At 42.4% G+C, this 17,893-nt stretch overlaps 1 protein-coding gene across 3 annotated transcripts in view; it reads left to right on the top strand.

Annotated features, from left to right (window-relative positions):
* The window catches only part of Slc12a1 (solute carrier family 12 member 1), a 75,348-nt gene that overhangs the window by 31,941 nt on the left and 25,514 nt on the right, over positions 1 to 17,893 (top strand). For all 3 annotated transcript variants that reach the window (XM_055620895.1, XM_055620807.1, XM_055620977.1), the window contains exons 11-17: positions 1,148 to 1,255; positions 1,565 to 1,688; positions 3,432 to 3,533; positions 5,488 to 5,643; positions 8,952 to 9,051; positions 9,838 to 9,949; positions 15,374 to 15,514. In XM_055620895.1, the coding sequence (XP_055476870.1) occupies positions 1,148 to 1,255; positions 1,565 to 1,688; positions 3,432 to 3,533; positions 5,488 to 5,643; positions 8,952 to 9,051; positions 9,838 to 9,949; positions 15,374 to 15,514 (843 nt within the window). The remainder of the gene's footprint in view (positions 1 to 1,147; positions 1,256 to 1,564; positions 1,689 to 3,431; positions 3,534 to 5,487; positions 5,644 to 8,951; positions 9,052 to 9,837; positions 9,950 to 15,373; positions 15,515 to 17,893) is intronic.

The following is a 17,893-nucleotide window of genomic DNA, read 5'->3' as shown; positions in this document are numbered from 1 at the left end:
TAGATAGATAGATAGATAGATAGATAGATAGATAGATAGATAGATAGTCTATTGCTATCATCTTAATCTTCAAGTATAGTAAGGCTTCTGGATCTGCGATTGGTTAACTATTGACTGATTTGAATTGAGCAAGCAGCAGGCACTGTGGGAGAGACAGAGGCCATGCAGGTGCTGTGTGGTGGCAGTCCTTGTGCTCTGCAGGCGCTGCTGTGGGGAGACAATAGACAGTGTGAGTCCTGTCTCCCAGAGGGGAGCTTTGTGTTGTTTCGTAGCTTCCAGCCTACTGTGTGAGGTACCAAGCCAGAGAGGAGAGGTGCGGGCTAGCAAACATTTGGTGTGTGTTACAGGTTTGAGATCAGACAAATCTAAGAGACGCTGTAAGGAGAAACTGTGACTGAGAAATTTGGAGGGAAATGAAGGCCAAGCAGCATGGGAAAGCATGGGTTAACTGTCCTACGTGGCTGGCAAGCAGAGTGAGAAGTAAATGGGCTGAGAAGGCCATGTCTGTCTCATTAACACCCGATACAGAGGCATCAACTCAGCTGAAGTCATTATTCCAAAATATGACTCATAGGCTCCTCCCAAACGTGTAAAATATGTTCCCAGGGATCAATATTGATGCTGGTACCATTTTCATTATTATTTTGAGGCAAATCATGAATATTTCAATTGTGTCCAAAAAGCAAAGTTATGTTTAAAGAGCTCAAGAAAGGCGAAGGTTTGGAAACACTTGAGTAGAAGAAAAGCCAATACCTTTAAAAAGATGGAAGACAGCCAAACCCTTCCTCACACTTTTTTCAATACCACATTCTTTGGAGTAGAATTTCCTCCCAGCAGAGATACAAGAGAGCACAGGGGGAGACTCTATGAAAAATCCTAAAAAAACATTTCCTTCTTCAGTTTTTTCAATGTTTTCTAAATATTTTGTGGTGGGTATCTAGTTCTTGGTAAATAATGAAAAAAGGTCATTCCATCTTGAAAAGGGAAGTATTACAAACTCAGGAGTGAAGCAAGGGGGAAAAGCATTAGTTTATAAGCTTGAGAATCGCAGGAAGTAGAGAGGGAAGAAATTGTGTTGATCAGTAGTTAACTGTTCAAAGTGTCCGCTGGATGAGCTGCCTTATCCGAACCCTTCTCTCTCCTCAAGGTCATGAGCATGGTGTCAGGGTTTGCCCCCCTCATCACCGCAGGAATCTTTTCCGCAACACTGTCTTCGGCCCTGGCCTCCCTCGTCAGTGCGCCCAAAGTATTCCAGGTAATACAGCCACAAAAGCCTGTGCTGTCTCCAGCTGCATGAAGAACAAGCTGACATAGCGGCTCCCACCAGCAAGCGCTTTCCATCATCTTCTGTAACCTTTAATGTTTGCGTCTGGCTCAAGTGCTGGGTGTCCGCCACAGAGTCAAGATGGGCTCTGATAACACAAAGAATGATGAGCCGCAGCGTTAACTTGTGCCTCGTACGGTGCATCGCTTAATCTTTCCCAAATCTTCTTTTCTGAATCACCTCGAGAAAATGACCGCACATAGATATAAATGACAAATGTCTTCTCCTTTTTCCCATTAGGCTCTGTGCAAGGACAACATCTTCAAAGGACTGAAGTTCTTCGCAAAGGGCTATGGGAAAAACAACGAGCCCCTGAGAGGCTACTTTCTCACTTTTGTGATAGCCCTGGCATTCATTCTTATCGGTACGGAGTTTTCTTGTTCTATTGAAAGCCAAACATTCTCCCTATTACTCAGGCTTTTGCTCTTAGTTTGAGAAATTAGTGGGTTTATGTTTAAGACTTCGTCTGGGAACATCAGTGTTTGTCTAAGAGGCAAGTGAGAAACCCTTATGTGAAGAGAAACCCTTCTGAGGAAGGGAGGAAGGATCTAGCCTTTGTCTGTTCTTTGAACCTGAATACCCCACCCAGCCAAATACAACTGAGCCCTTCATCCAACTCATTATGTTCTAACCACGGCAGGACGCACTCTGCCCTCTCCTTTCCCCCTCTCCCCTCCTCTCCCTTTCTTCCCTCCCTTTTCCCCTTTCCTTTCCCTTCCCTTCCTCCTCTCCCCTCCCCTTTCCTTTTCCTTCCTTTCCCTCTCCCCTTCTCTCTCCCTTCTCCCCCTTCCCTCTACCCTCTCCTTCCCCCTCCCTTCCTCCTCTCCCCTCCTCTTCCCTTCTCCCCTTCCCCTGCCCCTTCTCCCTCTCCCTTTTCCTTTCTCTTTCCCCCTCCCTGCTTCCCCATCCCCTCCACTCTGTGCCCTACCCTGATAGCTCTAAACTGGCAAACAGAATTGTGTACAGTGTTTCTTCAAATGTGGCTCCTTGACCAACCACTCAGAATCACTAGAAAGTCTCTGAAAGTCCAGATTTTGAAAAGCCACATCCAGGACTACTGAGTTAGACTCACAGAGGATTTGGAATCTGCATTTTACAAGCTCCTCAAATCCCTCCTAGACTCAGTTTTTTGCGCTCCACTTAGCTGGACTATAACTTTTCTTTCCCAAGCAATCTAGAAGTATCCACATGGTCTTGGAAAGGCATATTCATCGGCTGCACACTTCTAGCTCTCCCTTAAGACCAAAAATGAAAGTTCTTGTTTGCATGTAAAACTCTAGGAGCAAATAACTTATTTGTCCTTATACAAAGTCTATGAAGTAGGAGAGGGCCTACATATAACTCCCATTAAATTTGTTAGATTTTTTAAGGAATTAAGTAAGAGATGGTTTGTATATGTACAGTAGAAAGATTCCAGCACTGTAATACAATGACTTCAGATTGTTGCCCTCTGCTGCACTGAAATGTTTTATTACATGTCTGGGCACATGGGTGCAACATGTGATGGATGTGTGTGTGTGTGTGTGTGTTTGAACACGATCACGCTCAGGCCTGGGTCAGAAGACAACTTGTGGGAGTTAGTTCTCTCCTTCCCTGTCGGTCCTTGGGCTCCAACGAGGGGATCGGATTTGACTTTGTACGCCTTTACCTGTTAAGCCCCCTTCTTCTGCATTTAAATGACCTCACAATCAACTTTTTTAAAAACTGTATACATTAAATTATCTCCTTTAACATCACTGGGAGCCACATGGATTTCCGTCCTGCAGAGCCTCTGACTGTTTACACAACAGACAAAGAATACAGGATTTGGTGCATTTGACATTGCTATCGGGGAGTTCATTAAGTGCTCGGCTCTGGTATAGACAGATATCTGGACTATCTATTTTCTGATAGGCAGGTTTTCTTGAATCTGACTGACCCCATGAAAACCTTGGCTGCAAGTGTGCATATAGCCTCAAACGACAAAACAAAACAAAGAAAACCCTTCTAACTTTGAGAGACGCTGGCTATGTTTTCAATTTCCCAAAAAAGTTGAGCTTGAGGCCTTAGCGGCTCTTCAGCACTCACTCTGCACAGATGTACACACATTATTCTGCTTCTCTTGCAGCGGATCTAAATGTCATCGCACCCATCATCTCCAACTTCTTCCTGGCCTCATATGCACTTATTAATTTCTCCTGCTTCCATGCCTCATATGCCAAATCTCCAGGTAAGCCAAAATGAAAAAATAAGCCTAAGCAAACAGTCAGTTTGTCTCAATAAGATGAAATAAGTCTGTGAAAAGTGTTCAGTCTGTGTTTTTATGTTTTCTTATATCTTTGTAGGCAGCATAATCCACTTTATTTTGGTGAGTTGGGGGATGACTTCCAAAATAGAAAAAGAATCATATGAGCAATGGCCTTTTTTGACCAACCGTAAAGTCAATTTTCTCCTGTGGCAATAAATTATTCATTGCAAGAGAAACCATATTTATTTCAGCAGTAGAAAAACACCACTATTTATTTCCAGGGTAAAAGTGACCACAGGAGTGGAATAAATGTATATGTTTGAGACCTCCTCACTATCAATTTGTTTCCTGCCCATGGTGCAAAAGAGAAGGATGAGCAGTTCCCATAATCACCCGCTGAGTGCGGGCACTGTGGATCCACTGCTGTGCGGACCCCAGGGCCACTGGTGCTCAATCGGGCTGTGGTCTTAAATGGTTCAAAATTCCACACTCAAGAGCCTTCCTCTGCCTCATCACCCTTCATCTCTTCTTTGTTTCCGCCATCTTTCTGACCCCTCCAGAAAGTCATCCGAACGAAGATCATGTGACTCTCAGAAAGTTCTTGACCTCGAGGACTTTCTCCCAAGATACTAACTCTTTTACAATTTGCCACCAACCCAGCCTTACTGGCAGCAAAGGAAGCTGGGGAGCCTGTATCTACACAAGGATGCACCCTCTATAGAAAGGGAGGCTGAGGAAACTGTGCCCATACAAGGCTACTGGGTTATAAACAAAACAAAACAAAACAAAACACAAACAAACAAAAAAAACCCAAGATTTTTAGTGTGGTTTGTCTTTCAACAGGAATCTATAATCCCAAGCCATATTTTGTTATAAAAGAAAAACAAAACAAACAAACAAACAAACAAGACAGTTGCAATAATTATCAGAAGTATGAAAGGAAGTGATAGAAAAGAGAGAAGAAAGAAAGAAAATATTAAAAATGTATACAAGAAGACTCAGGTAGACACACAAACCCCAGAAATGATTCTCAAAATCTACCTCACCCTCTCCCCACACCCACCTGACCCTCCTTCCTCTGGCTCTTAAAGGAAAGGGAAGCAGGACTAAAAAGACTAAAAACAGTTGGGGACTTTTTCTAATGCTGTTCTTGGAGTGCTGTTTCCATCTTGTGGTCACCGAGGAAACTGCTTCTCTAGACAGAGTTCCGTTGGGTTTCATACTCCAGATTTAAAGCTGCCTTAACCCGTTGGTCCTCCAAATCAGGTTTCCTATCCTACTGAACTGTTCCATGGTCTCTCTTATTTCCGAAATCTAATAAAGCCTAGAAGGCGCTCTGTGTAGGAACTGTGTCAAATGGTTTATAAAATATAACGCTATGGGTGTTAATGTGTTGGGTTTAAGGGTCACAGGTTGAAATTTTTCTCCTCTTCCATATGAGTATTGCTTCTGAAGGGGCAAGCGCTGCCTTCTTAGGAAGAGTGTGAGGCGGGCTTCTCCGCTGTTCTGCAAATGGAGCAAAAGCCGACTGCCAGAACCAGCTCTTGGAAGACAGAAAGTTCTTCCGCCCACCTGTTGCCAGGACGCCACTGTTTTCAACCTAACAGCTTCCTTTCAATTACCAATGGGTGGATTTTAGGTGTTTGAGGTTTGGTAGTTTGGAAGGACAATCAGGACGCACAGGAAGCACAGAGGGGTCTGTGGCCATCTGCTTTTCATGTGCTTTCTGTTTCCCACACTTTCCAGCATCATCTTTGGTTCAAACACCACTTGTAGAGCAAGGACAAGATGTTCATAGGAAAACAGTTATGAGCTAGGACTTTTGGCATACACTTTTATGCCAAAAGAAGACACGTTATCTGCCCTCCTATAATACAGAGTAGTACAGCAGCGCTGGTGTATGCCAATTTTCTTCCATGTTATTTTTTTCTCCCAGGATGGAGGCCAGCGTACGGGATTTACAACATGTGGGTCTCTCTTTTGGGAGCGGTTCTGTGCTGTGCAGTCATGTTCGTCATCAACTGGTGGGCAGCTGTCATCACCTACGTCATCGAGTTATTCCTCTATATCTATGTGACCTATAAGAAGCCAGGTAAGCTGGAGAGGTGGCTCAGTGGTTAGGGGCACCGTCTGCTCCTCCCAGGGAGCCCGGGTTCAATTCCCAGCATCTACATGTCAGCTCAAAACTGTCTGTAACACCAATACCAAGGAACCTCACACACTCACATTAATGCACATAAAATAAACCACTAAAGAAGAAGAAGAAGAAGAAGAAGAAGAAGAAGAAGAAGAAGAAGAAGCCAGGTGAGAGGGGAAAGGCCACCTCGGATGGACTTTCGTGGCTCTCTCTATCCATCCGTTGAATGTTTATCATGTGGCTTCCGTGTGCTCGCATGGAGCATGTGCAAGGTGGTTCATCCCAAGGCTAAATGCATGACATGTGCCCATTTAATCCTCACAGTGATGCTGCACATTTGATGATATGAGGCTAGTTTGAGAGATGAAGTTGGAGTTGAAAAAGTTGATCAATTGCCAAAATGAGAATTTTTTTTTTATTGTAATAAAGCTGAACCCAAACCTCCCAAGCCTTCCCTTCTAGCACCATTGTCTAATGTGCTAATGAGACAGGGCCCATGTCCTCAAGGAGTTCTCAGACTCACAGCTCAGGAGGTAACTATAATACAACATAGTATCACAAGAGCAGCATAAACAGATTGCTAAGAAAAGGGGGAAGCGTGAGCAACCATGGAGTTGTTCAGAATTCTTTCTTGGTTCATAGCTGGTGTTCACAGAACCAGCTACTCTGCATGAGTTTAGTAAATATTTACCAAATGAACAAAGCAAGTTGTGAAACAACATCAAGCCACATGGAGGTGGGTAATGCCAGGGCCAGCAAATGAGGTTCTGGGGAGAAGGACGGGAGTGAACTGAAGATGCCCGCAAGGGTGTGGAGCACTGGGGAAGCCTTATGGCCTTTGTCATGAAGACTAAAAAGAAAGGGTGTGCTGGAAGGGGAGCCAACCCACCAAAAAGCAAGGCAACTGTTGTAGGAAAGAATCCAGGTACTGTGGGCACTGAGGTCTTAACTTCAGCTGGCACCTTCAGAACCCAGGAGGAAAGGGACTACAGTTAAAAACATCCAGGGGCCAGAATTCAGCAGCAAGAGGCCTAGGGCCACCTTGTGTCCCTTACATTATTCTGCCTGCCAGGCAGCGATAGGAGCTACCACTTTAGAAGAATGTTGTTGTTGTTTTTCATTGTTAACAACAGGTACAATTTACAGCTGGGAAGACTCCAACCCCTTTTGATATACAGTCCTAAGTTTTCACAAATTTATGTGGTCCTGTAACCATCACAATAAAGGTGTGGGATCTCTCTCAGCATCTCCTTAGACACCGTGTATTCAGGCCCTTTAAGAACTTAGCCCCTATCAACCACTTTTCTAATTTTTCAATCTTTATCTTTTGGAAGCTTTATCTTTCCCAGAACATCATATAAACAGAATCATGGTATATAGTCTTTATGGAAGTCTTTGAGTTAGCATGGACTTTTAGATGTGTCCATACTGTAGCATATTTATAAGCAATTTGTCCTTTGATATTGACGAGTAGTGTTCTATATATGAACATACCACACTATGTTTCTGTTGTTAATTGACAGTTGATGGACATCTGGGTTGTTTTCAATTTGGTATATATATATATATATATATATATATATATATATATATTCTATTTAATATAATATACTCCGTATACAATATATGTGCATACATGTATATTTACATATATATATATATATATAAATAATTTAAATGTATCTGTTTTTTTCATTTCTGTTGAGTAGATGCCTAGGAGTAAGATTGCTTATACACATTGTATGTGATTTTACTGCCAGACTGTCTACCAGAGTAGCAGCATTATTTTTCATTCCAAATATCAGTTTAAAAAGGTATCTTAGTCACTCCACACTCTGGTCAGCTTGTAGTATTGTCAATTGGTTTTTAAAGTCTTTGTAAGAGAGGTATAGTCTTAGCCACTGTTGTTCAATTCGTGTTTTCCCAGTGACTAAGGGCACTGATAATCCTACTTGCAATTCATATATCTTGTTAAACAGCTACTTAAAACATATTTCTATTTTTTTCCATTTTTTTTAACTCATCTGTGAGGCTTTCTTGAGTGTTCTGGTTCCTCTTGCCGTATGTACTTTCTATTTTTTCAGGCCTGTGCCTTCAATTTTCATTTCCCTGATGATTCACTGTTATTAATACAAGTTCTTAATTTTTCTCTAAACTAATTAATCTTTTTTTTTATCTTTTATCATCTGCAATTTGTGTGTGAGCTAGGAGACATCTTTCCTCAACCCAAGGCCACAAGCACTTAGAACTTCTGGTACTTTGGTAATTGATTAAAGTCTATTATCTACTGCAATTGATTTTGGTACATGGTGTAAGGTATGGCTAAGGGTTCATTCTTTTACATATAAATATTGAATTGACTGATAGAAGTCTTAGCCCTAAAACAATGGATGTCAGGCCAGCAGTTCAGTTTCACAGGTGAAATGTTTGCCCGTATAAGCTTGGGGACTTGAGTTCAATCATTAGAGCCTGCAGTAGAAAGAGACACCCACTCTTAGAACTTGTCCTCTGACCCTGCCCCCCTCATGCATGTGCTGTGAGTGCACGTACCCCCCCAGATACGGGCACAATAATATTAAAATGAATGAATGAATGTCGTAAGGCATGCTTGTCTAGCACATAAGCAATACTTCAAATCGCTCTGTTCCATGCTCAAAAAAAACCCGACTGTCCTTGCCCTCCGGAGCAAGAGCTGAGGTGGGTCTGCCCGTTCATCTCTAGGAATTCTTACCATAAAATGTAAAGAGTCCATGGAATATTTAAACTCAGCACTTTTGAAGCCAGCCAGAGTGAGACACTTATTAGACTCTAGACTCTCTCCATGACCCCCACAAGTAAAAATCCCCATGCTGGTCAGCTCTACCACTCAAAATAGAAAGAGATTTCTGTATGCACACTACTTCTGCACACAGAAATTCCTCTTCTGTTTCGAATTTCAGAACTTGTGAAGGCCTTGAACATTCTTCCTGTCTGGCTATTATCACACGGCCTTTCTCGCTAACCAGTCTTTGTGGGGCTGCAGATTTACATTATGACCCCTGGCTGGAGGGAAATCTCATTCCTAAGGATTCACATGGGTGCTCGCAGGAGGGTAGAACACTCTTTCTGGGAAACACTACATTGTCTTTTCTCTACCTTGGACTCTCATCACTGCTTGCATAAGCAAGAAAAATTGCAGGAGGGAATGGCTTCTTAAAAATGATTCAAAGCATGCAGAGAAAAGTTCCATTTGGAGGGGTACCAATTTCCTCCTTTGTCCGCAGACGTGAACTGGGGTTCCTCCACACAGGCTCTCTCCTACGTGAGTGCTTTAGACAACGCTCTGGAATTAACCACAGTGGAAGACCACGTGAAAAATTTCAGGTAAAGTTGGCTTTTTGTGGCCCCCTGATGTTCCACATTACAAGTGGCCTTTTTTTCTGGAGGAGTCCAATACATCGGAGTAGCTGCAAGCTTTGTGGGCACATTCCAAACATGCATTCCTCAACAGCAGAAGGCCTGCTCTCTTGGCTATAGTTCACGCTGTTGCCGAGAATATAAATGAATGCATTTTCCTTCTGTTCTGAGCTCTGCCCACCTGGAGCCACAGCTTCTCAAACTGCTGTGTCATTTTCCACGCCTGGAGACACAGAGGCCTGAAGGATGTGACTTCAGAGCCAGATTCCCCCAGGTCCTTGTGCATCATAATCATTGCTTTTTTTTTTTTTTTTTTATCTCCATCTCCATTAACTCTGAGGCTTTGTGATTTAATGAATTCCCTGAGGAGAAGTAGTAGTCGTAGATCTTCATCAGTTACATATTATTTTGAGTGGTGCCTCACAACATAGGCCAGCCAGAAGAAAAATGAAAATACGAGAGAGGGACAGGTCATGTGGAGATTTGGGGTGACACAGTGCCCAAAGAAGAAAGACAAGGGAACCCAAGGCTACCCTTTCCCTACTTCATGCTTTTACTGTGTGATTGGTTAAATGGAAAACACTAAGATGACAAGATGTAGAGTCAAGATAATTCAAGAATTCTGGTGGAAAAAATCCAAGAAAGAATTAAGGAAAAGGTGTCCCACTTTATCAAGTTTTCTATACCTCTTATTTTCTTTGAGGGGTTCTGGGCTCGCATGCGTCTTACACTGGCCAATCTCTTTACTTTTAGACCCCAGTGCATTGTGTTAACAGGGGGGCCCATGACAAGACCTGCTCTCTTGGATATAACCCACGCCTTTACGAAGAACAGTGGCCTCTGCATCTGCTGTGAAGTCTTCGTGGTAAGAGTCCCTTCATCCAAAAGACATGCTGTTCCCTCTCTGCTCATGTTGGGTATTTTAGGTGGCACAGAAGAGGCCTGCAGTAAAGGAAAGGGACAAAACAGCTTGGACAAGAGTTCTCTTCCTCGATGTGGGACTGGCAAAACAAACAAACAAAACATGGTCATGAATTTAAATGGATAGATGAAATGTATTTCTGAAATTTTAGGAGACCAACTAAAAGTGATAAATGATGTCCTTTGAGTCAAGAACTAAACTGGCTCAGAAATAAAATGAAAGCATCTGGGCTGATAACTGTCTAACTTAAAACAGTGGAAAGGGTGGGACCAGAGCACTAGCCAGTCTGCGGAAGCCAAGGAGAAGAAACTAAAATGATCACATGTTAAATTTAGATGAAATGTTTAGATAATTATGATGACACTACAGATACCCGGGGAATTAAGCTAAGTTTTCTGTGCCTTTGACAAACAGTCAGAGTCGAGCTAACTCCCTTCTGTTACAGGGACATGTGTGGGACTAACAGCTGAGGAGGTATTCAAGGTAGATGCTACGAAGTCAACCATAATTATTTATCAGTTCTACAAATGGGGAGAGAGCATTGAAATTAGAATAAAAATGTCTAAATCCTCCATACTAGCCTGCCTCTGCATGTGTTTTCGTTTTTATCTTTCTTTCTCTCTCCTCTCACTCTGTCTCTTCGCTCTCTGTGTGTGTCTCTCAGTTTATATTACTAAAACCTTACCTGTTCTTCAGAGCATTTTCCCAGTTTCATACTTAACCCGCAAGCATATAAGAGGCAGAAAACAAAGAAACTCGTGTTTTCATTTTACTAACTGGGAAAGTGAGACAGGAAAATTAAATCATGTTCTGGGCTATTCTGACAAGAAAATGGTGATTGGAACGTGAAAGGAGGCCTCCCAAGATGCCTTTTGTTAAGCCATAAGGAGAAAGCCTAGGCAGCCTGATTCCTGGGAGAACTGTCACAATCAAAGAACACCATGTACACTTCCAATATCTGCCAAGGAATGGGTGTGAGGAAGTTGTAGCCAGGGGCCAGTCAAGTCTGCAGTGGTGTGGTAGACTAACTCACTATACGCTACCCTGAGAAACACTCAAACGTCTTTTTAAACTTAGCAATATTCTAAACGCTGTGAAAGTTGGCCATGTTCTCTTTCCTTTCTGTACTTAGATGAGAGTAACTCAAACAGTATAACTAACTAAATACAATCATCCAGTGGGGGGGGGGGGAAGAGTTACTGAGTGGGGAAGATTGACAGGTGAAGTTATGGCCGACTGTGACTCCAGAGGATTTGTTAAAAACTTATCAAGAGCCTTTCTCTCTTATGATCAAGTTTAGTGCCCTGGATTAGCGGATTTCATTTTGGCCAATATAATATAGAAACCGGTTTTGATGGAATAAGCAGTTTTGGGTGTTTTTCTTCTCTAGCAATTTAGAGAGAAATTGGTTTAGCAAGAAATAAAATATCTTCAGGACTGGAGAAATGAACAAGAAATACAAACAGTCATATATTGGCAAGGGAGAAAAGGTCTTCCAGAGAGATAAGAAACCCTGCTTTTAATTAACCCTTTGATCCTTTAGCTAAAAAAAAAAGGACTACGGTCCTAGAGTGCCCTTTCATGCGAAGCAAGTGCCTAAGTGTGTGTTCTGTAGTTGTGATCTTCACATTCCTAAGCTGATGTCTCCATGAAAGGCCCATGAGTCCTATTCCCCAGTGTTCAAGTTCCCTTGAGGACAGAAAACGGTTACTGCATCAATTAAAGCCTTCCTGGTTAGTTACTTCCTGTGAACTCCTGAGGCTGTGGATGCTGTCAGCATTTTTAGATTCAAGGCTCAGTTGTCAATCATCCTTCCAAGGAAACAGATGGAAAGGAATGGAGCATACCACTAGAAAAATTTTCCCCAAAGTATACCGATGATGGTTAAGCCAGCCTTGTGGAAACAGTGGTGATGGGAAGGGAACTACAAGTGTGTTTCCAACTCTAGGAAGCTAGTGTTTCCTGAACCTTTGACCCTAACAGTTAAGTTCAGAGTCACTATTTTGACACTATTTACTAAGTTTGATTTCCTTATGCACATAGCTTATTCTCTTTGAATAAAAAAGCACCTGTTTAAAGTCATTGTGAGAATTGTACCTGCTTTCAAGCACTGTTTTATGTCTAACAGTGAGTGCTGAGTTAACTTTGTTACTGTTGGTAATGTCGTTGATTTCGTTATTGTTGGAGTATGATAGTTGCTATTTTCTATTCCTGAAATATGTGGTCTTCAATAAAACAAAGATACCCTCAAGTCCAGACAATATATTTGCTAGACCCCTATACACATAATTCATTTTCAGCCACTGAAGCTCCCTCATCTCTCCCTCTCTCCTCTTGTCTTTTCCTTATTCACCCTCAAAACTGCAGATGAGGAACAAAAGCTCTTTATGTCAGTGGGTCTCTATTGAGATGTTCATAAAGCCAGGCCGTGGTGGCACGTGCTTTTGATCCCAAAACTTGGGAGGCAAAGGCAGGCAGATCTCTGTGAGTTTGAGACCAATCTGGTCTACGGAGCAAGTTCCAGGATAGCCAAGGCAGTTACACAGAGAAATCCTGTGTCAGAAAAAAAAAGTTAATAAAATAATAACATGACCAAATGGAGGAAGAATGAAATGACCTATGAATGGGCACTAGGATTCCGGGTGAGATGGCTCACGGGCCAAATCAGAAAAAGGGAGAAATTAGCCTTCTGCTAGTTCTAACCAGAGAAGCAATGAAAGCAGCATCATGAGCATTCTCCACATGTTGACATGTAAATATACAAACTTTTTAAAGTTTCATTGTTCAGATTGGAGATTAATTGATGGGCTCATGTTCAGGAATGCTGACTGACGTTCATCTCTGTGATATATTAATTAGATGGTAAAATCCATTTTGTGACATATTTAAATATTGGTTAATTATGTTCCAGGATATTTCTCCTCCTGTCAGTTTTTAACCTTCTTACATTTGCATCACAGCGTAGCTTCATACTAATCAGTATGCTACAAAGACATCATAATCCCTTTTTGCAAAAAGAGATTCTGCAGGAAATGTTTTTACGAGTTGTCAGTATGGCAAATTCAGTCATTAAAATAATTCTCTCTGACACAATTAATGTTTAGTACAAACTTTTGAAAGACTAACAGACATATGTTAAACTGTATTTCTTTAAATAAGTTCCATTCTCCCCCAGGGGCTTACAGTCATTGCAGAGAAGCTCAGCACTCTGATGGTCTAACATCTTTCGTAGAAGTTGGTTATCCTTCTGTCTGATGGTTGTTGTCAACGTTAGATGACCCTCAACACAATATTTCTTCCTCTTCTTGTGGTAGATGAAGGCTAGAAAGTCCAAGGAAGGACTGGTAGCTTACAGTGACCTGTCATTCTCAGGCCTGAATGGAACTTCCCCACAACATCATCTCCTGCTCTGGTCCAGGTCTTCCAGCTCAGTCACCATCCTCCTGATGTTTCTGCCTGCTCTGTCTTCATTCTTCAATGCCTTTTGACTAATATAAGACAATCAAATTGCTTTTGGAATATTGGTAACTTCTAGAACATGTGCTGGCCAACAACTAACTTTACAAAGAACTTGATCCAATTTAAACAGAGTACTAAAATGGAAGGGTCCCCAAAGCCCAGCCAGTGCAGTATGATAGAAATATAACATGTGCTACATGTATAATTCAAATTTTTCTAGTTGCCAACTGGAGAGGCAAAATGATATATCAAGTTATTTTTAATAATTTCTGTTGTTTAACTCAAATATGTCCAAAATGTTGTTTCAATGCGCAATCAGCATAAAAGCTAATGATGTTTATTTTACGTATATTTGTGTACCAAGGCTATCTCATTTCAAGGCTATCTCATTCTATTGAGCATATCTCATGCTCAATAGCAGCATTTGGATAGGAGCTGTTGTCCCGGGCAGCGACGACCCAGCGATTACCTTATTTGTATAAATATATTTGTCCTCAAGAGAAGAAGCCCATTGTGCCAGTTTGTCAGTCAAGAAACACATTTAAACCCAGCGCCCTGACTCCAGTCCAGTTTCATTCCAGCTGCAGCAGAGCAAACACAATGTAGAATTAAGCCTGGAGTCTCGGTGAGATCATGAGCAACCCCTTACAATGATAGCCGTCAGCTGGACATAGGCACCGAGTCTTTTCAAGCTCAGTACTGGATACTTCACTTACTACTGCTGCTGAAAACAACCATGCAGAAAAGGGGTGTTTATCTCCATGTCCAGAATGAAATTTCAAAGCTCAGAGATAGCACATGATCTCCACAGCAGCCAAGTGTAGGTCTAGACACGTTCTATCTGACTTCAAAGCTTGAACTTATTTTCTCGTATCCCAAATAAGTCTAAGACTGCTGTTTGAACTACGCTCTGAGGAACCAGTAGTGTCTATGTCACCTGGACGCTTACTACAAATCCTGACAGTTAAGGCCTACTCCACACCCTCTAGGGGTTGCCCACTATGTGTTAGCAAGATCTCAAGGGACTTGTATGCAATCTAAGACATCCAAACAAAATACAAATCCCTCTGTAGAACTGAAGGAAATAGTTGGATCATCCGCCCTGCCAAATGCAAAAGCAGTAGCCAGAAATACCTTTTGGACTGACTTACAACATAAGAAAACTTGGACCTTTATGGAAGAAGAATGGTGAATATTGGGTCTCCAGAATTAAACTTCAAGATTACAAGATGCTTTATCGCCACCATGCCTGCCTCTCAGCTTCTCTCACTCCCCTTACATCATAGACATGTGATGTGTCTTTTGTCCCCACCAAATTTACCTAACGAGGTGGGATTGTTAACTTGCCCAGCTATAAACATACCGACTCAAGGAAAAGAGTGGCGTAAGGGAATCCTGAGCACACCAAGAAACAGGACTTAGGCCCTGACAGAATTGTCAGGATGTGTGGCTTGTAGCAGAATGTGCAGTTCAGTGTTCGCTGGCTCCCAAGAGCTCTGTCCGTTTCTTGAAATTGGGATCTGGCTGAGATTTCTTTGAGGTTCATAAAGATGGCACTCACTGTTGAATCACAGGTTGATTGTGAATTCATCCTGAGCCTCTTCAATCACATTCTGAGTGTTTTCCCTGTGTGCCACCATGCCCTTAGTTTTTCTTCTCATTCTTCACAGGGCAGTTATTTAAGCAGGTGTTAATAAGCCTGGACATTTGGGGTTGAAAATGAATCATGTGGGTAACACAGGTCTTTTCCAAAAACAAAGTTCTGGGCAAGCCTCACTAAGAAGGTGTTTTTCTCTCGATCCCATCTCTTACTCTAATGGGCCTTTATTGGCTTGTTTCGTCACCTGGTAGCAACACTGTGATGTATAAATCCAGGGCTTCTAACCAATACTTCACTGTGTCCTACAGGGACCCCGCAAGCTGTGTGTTAAGGAGATGAACAGCGGCATGGCTAAAAAACAGGCCTGGCTTATAAAGAACAAAATCAAGGCTTTTTATGCTGCGGTGGCAGCCGACTGCTTCAGGGATGGTGTCCGGAGTCTCCTTCAGGTAAGGCAGGCATTGAGGGAGTGAGCACGGAGGACGAAGACAGCATCCCAGCAGATGAAGCTTCTAAAACCCGTGACTAGGGTTAGCCCACTCACAAGGAAGCGAAAGAGATCACGACAGGTGGGCAGGGAACCTCAAGCTAGGCGAGCTTAAAGGCCAATGTTTTAGTACAGTGAACTGGGAATGATCCGCTGGAAATGAAGAATGAGTTTGCCTTTGGCTACCAGCAGGCATCATTCTGTCCCCACATGCATTGAAGTGCAGATTTGTTCGGGTGGTTGAGGACTTTGAGGATCCTGTTTAAACTTCAAATTCTTTGTGTCTTGTACAGCAGGTAGCTGTGGTCTACCTCTCTTTTTCTCTTTGCAAATGATGAGTAGGTAGCTGCTAGACTACACTAATAAATGCATGTGGACCAGGGCGGAAAAACCTCCCCAGCCTCAGAAATTATTTCCGGAACATTAAATAAATGTGATCATCTCTACGGCTATGTGCTGGAGAGTGCAGTTTTCTATCTCTCCCTTGTTCGTTCCTTTGTCCTTCCCTCTTCTTCTCTGATGATCGCAGAAACTTGCTCCTCAGGTCTCACCTTTGTGATTTAAAATAGGAAACAAAACAAGAGCCTCTCCGAATACAGCATTTGTGTATTTCAAAATACTAACGCAGTGGCCACAAAAATGTTGGAAGACATGCAGAGGAAGGCATGGTTATTTGGGTGGCTAACAAAGGCCCATGATAAATTGGCTCAGAGCTCGCAAATTCCAGCCTCTCTACATCACTGAATCAGTTGACTGGCCTTTGTAGTCACAGCTTCTTTGTAGGAATTCTATAATAATATACCTGCCTGACAAGATATGCCCCCTTGTTTAATAGTGGCATGAGGGTTATGGAGATGACTAACCAGTTTCTCATTGGATTTGATGCCTACTCTACAGAAGGGAATCCGTGCCTTTCAATACAAACCTGGTCAAGAGCCTGTGGCTGCTCTTCTTGTTTTGCTAAGTAGATCTGATGCTCATACACCCAAATTAGTGCTGGTCCCGGCCTTTATCAGAGAAGCTCCGTTTTGCAATGGGTGTTACTTAATGATGAGACTCACCACTAGTCAAAGTATGGAGAATAAAGACTATGGAGTGCTCGGCCCTAAGGGGTTATCAATATCACCCTTCCAAGGAAGCAGGGGATGGGGAATGTAAGAGTCAGGGGCTGGGGTTTGGGGCTGCACAAAACAGTGTTTTCTGGATATGACATGGGCATCACACCCATGACCTCACTGCAACTGTGGTTACCCGCACAACCAGCTATACCAAATCAGACCTATACCCATCGGGGAGAGGTTCTTGAAGCCCTCCCCTTTACAGAAGGACCATGAGCAATGTGTGGGAGGTCATTTTCTTCAGTGGCGTATCCTCTGATAAGTGCCCATGTTCCAGTTAATAGCTTCTCATGTATATGTGTGTGTTTATAGGTGTGTATACACATATATATGTGTGTGTATATATGTGTGTGTGTATATATATATATACACACACACACACACACACACACATGCATGCATGCTCATGCAAGCAACCACAGTTAAACTCGGTGGGCCATGTAGTTGGCCATCGAAACAGGTGGAGGCATGTTAAGGAGAAGAGCTTCCGCAGGAGGCAAGGGGTAGAGAGCGGAGCACTGGGGAGATGAAAATGCTCAGAATTCAACATAGGCGTGAATACATTCGTCTAAGAATTTTTTAAATAGTAAAACAGTCACGAAAAAAACGAAAGTAAAGAAACATACAAATAAATGTTGACAAATTCGAGCACACAGATTCCCGTGAAGCCTATGCGGACAAGCTCATGTCAGCAGCCCTGGATTGTGCCTGTGTCCTACTCATGACCGTGTCCTCTAGAGTGGCTGGCGTTTTTCATTGCTTTAGCGTCTTCATGGCCCAGGTGGCCTTTCTTCATGCTCAGCTCTCCTTATTTTTATTTGTCAATGTCCAATTAAAGGTGAAGATTCAGAATACACGTCACCTCTCCATAGGAAGCTGTGAGCCCTCAGACAGACCACAAGTCTCCCTTGGTGCTTCCCCAAGACTCTGTTACATTTTTTTCTAGTGTTACAATTGCTTCTGTGTGTCTTGTGTTACAATTGTATATCTTGTAGATCTTGTCTCCTCCAGGTAATTCTAAGCTCCTACTGCCAGTGACTTTGCAATTAACACAGGCTTGATAATATTGCCACATTAAATTTCATTAACTGGAAGTCATATCTTGTCATCTGAAGATGACTGCAACCTCTGATATGAAATATAACAGCTGAGGACACTGTCATGCATGAGCTTCTGTTTGGGAAGTGCAGCTGAGTCATTCTTCAGCAAATCATATAAGGAAA

Source organism: Psammomys obesus, unplaced genomic scaffold (genome assembly GCF_907164565.1).
Source record: "Psammomys obesus unplaced genomic scaffold, mPsaObe1.curated_primary_1811, whole genome shotgun sequence".
Lineage (NCBI taxonomy): Eukaryota > Metazoa > Chordata > Mammalia > Rodentia > Muridae > Psammomys > Psammomys obesus.
Note: the sequence above shows the minus strand (reverse complement) of the source record. Positions and strands in the feature narration are given on the sequence as shown.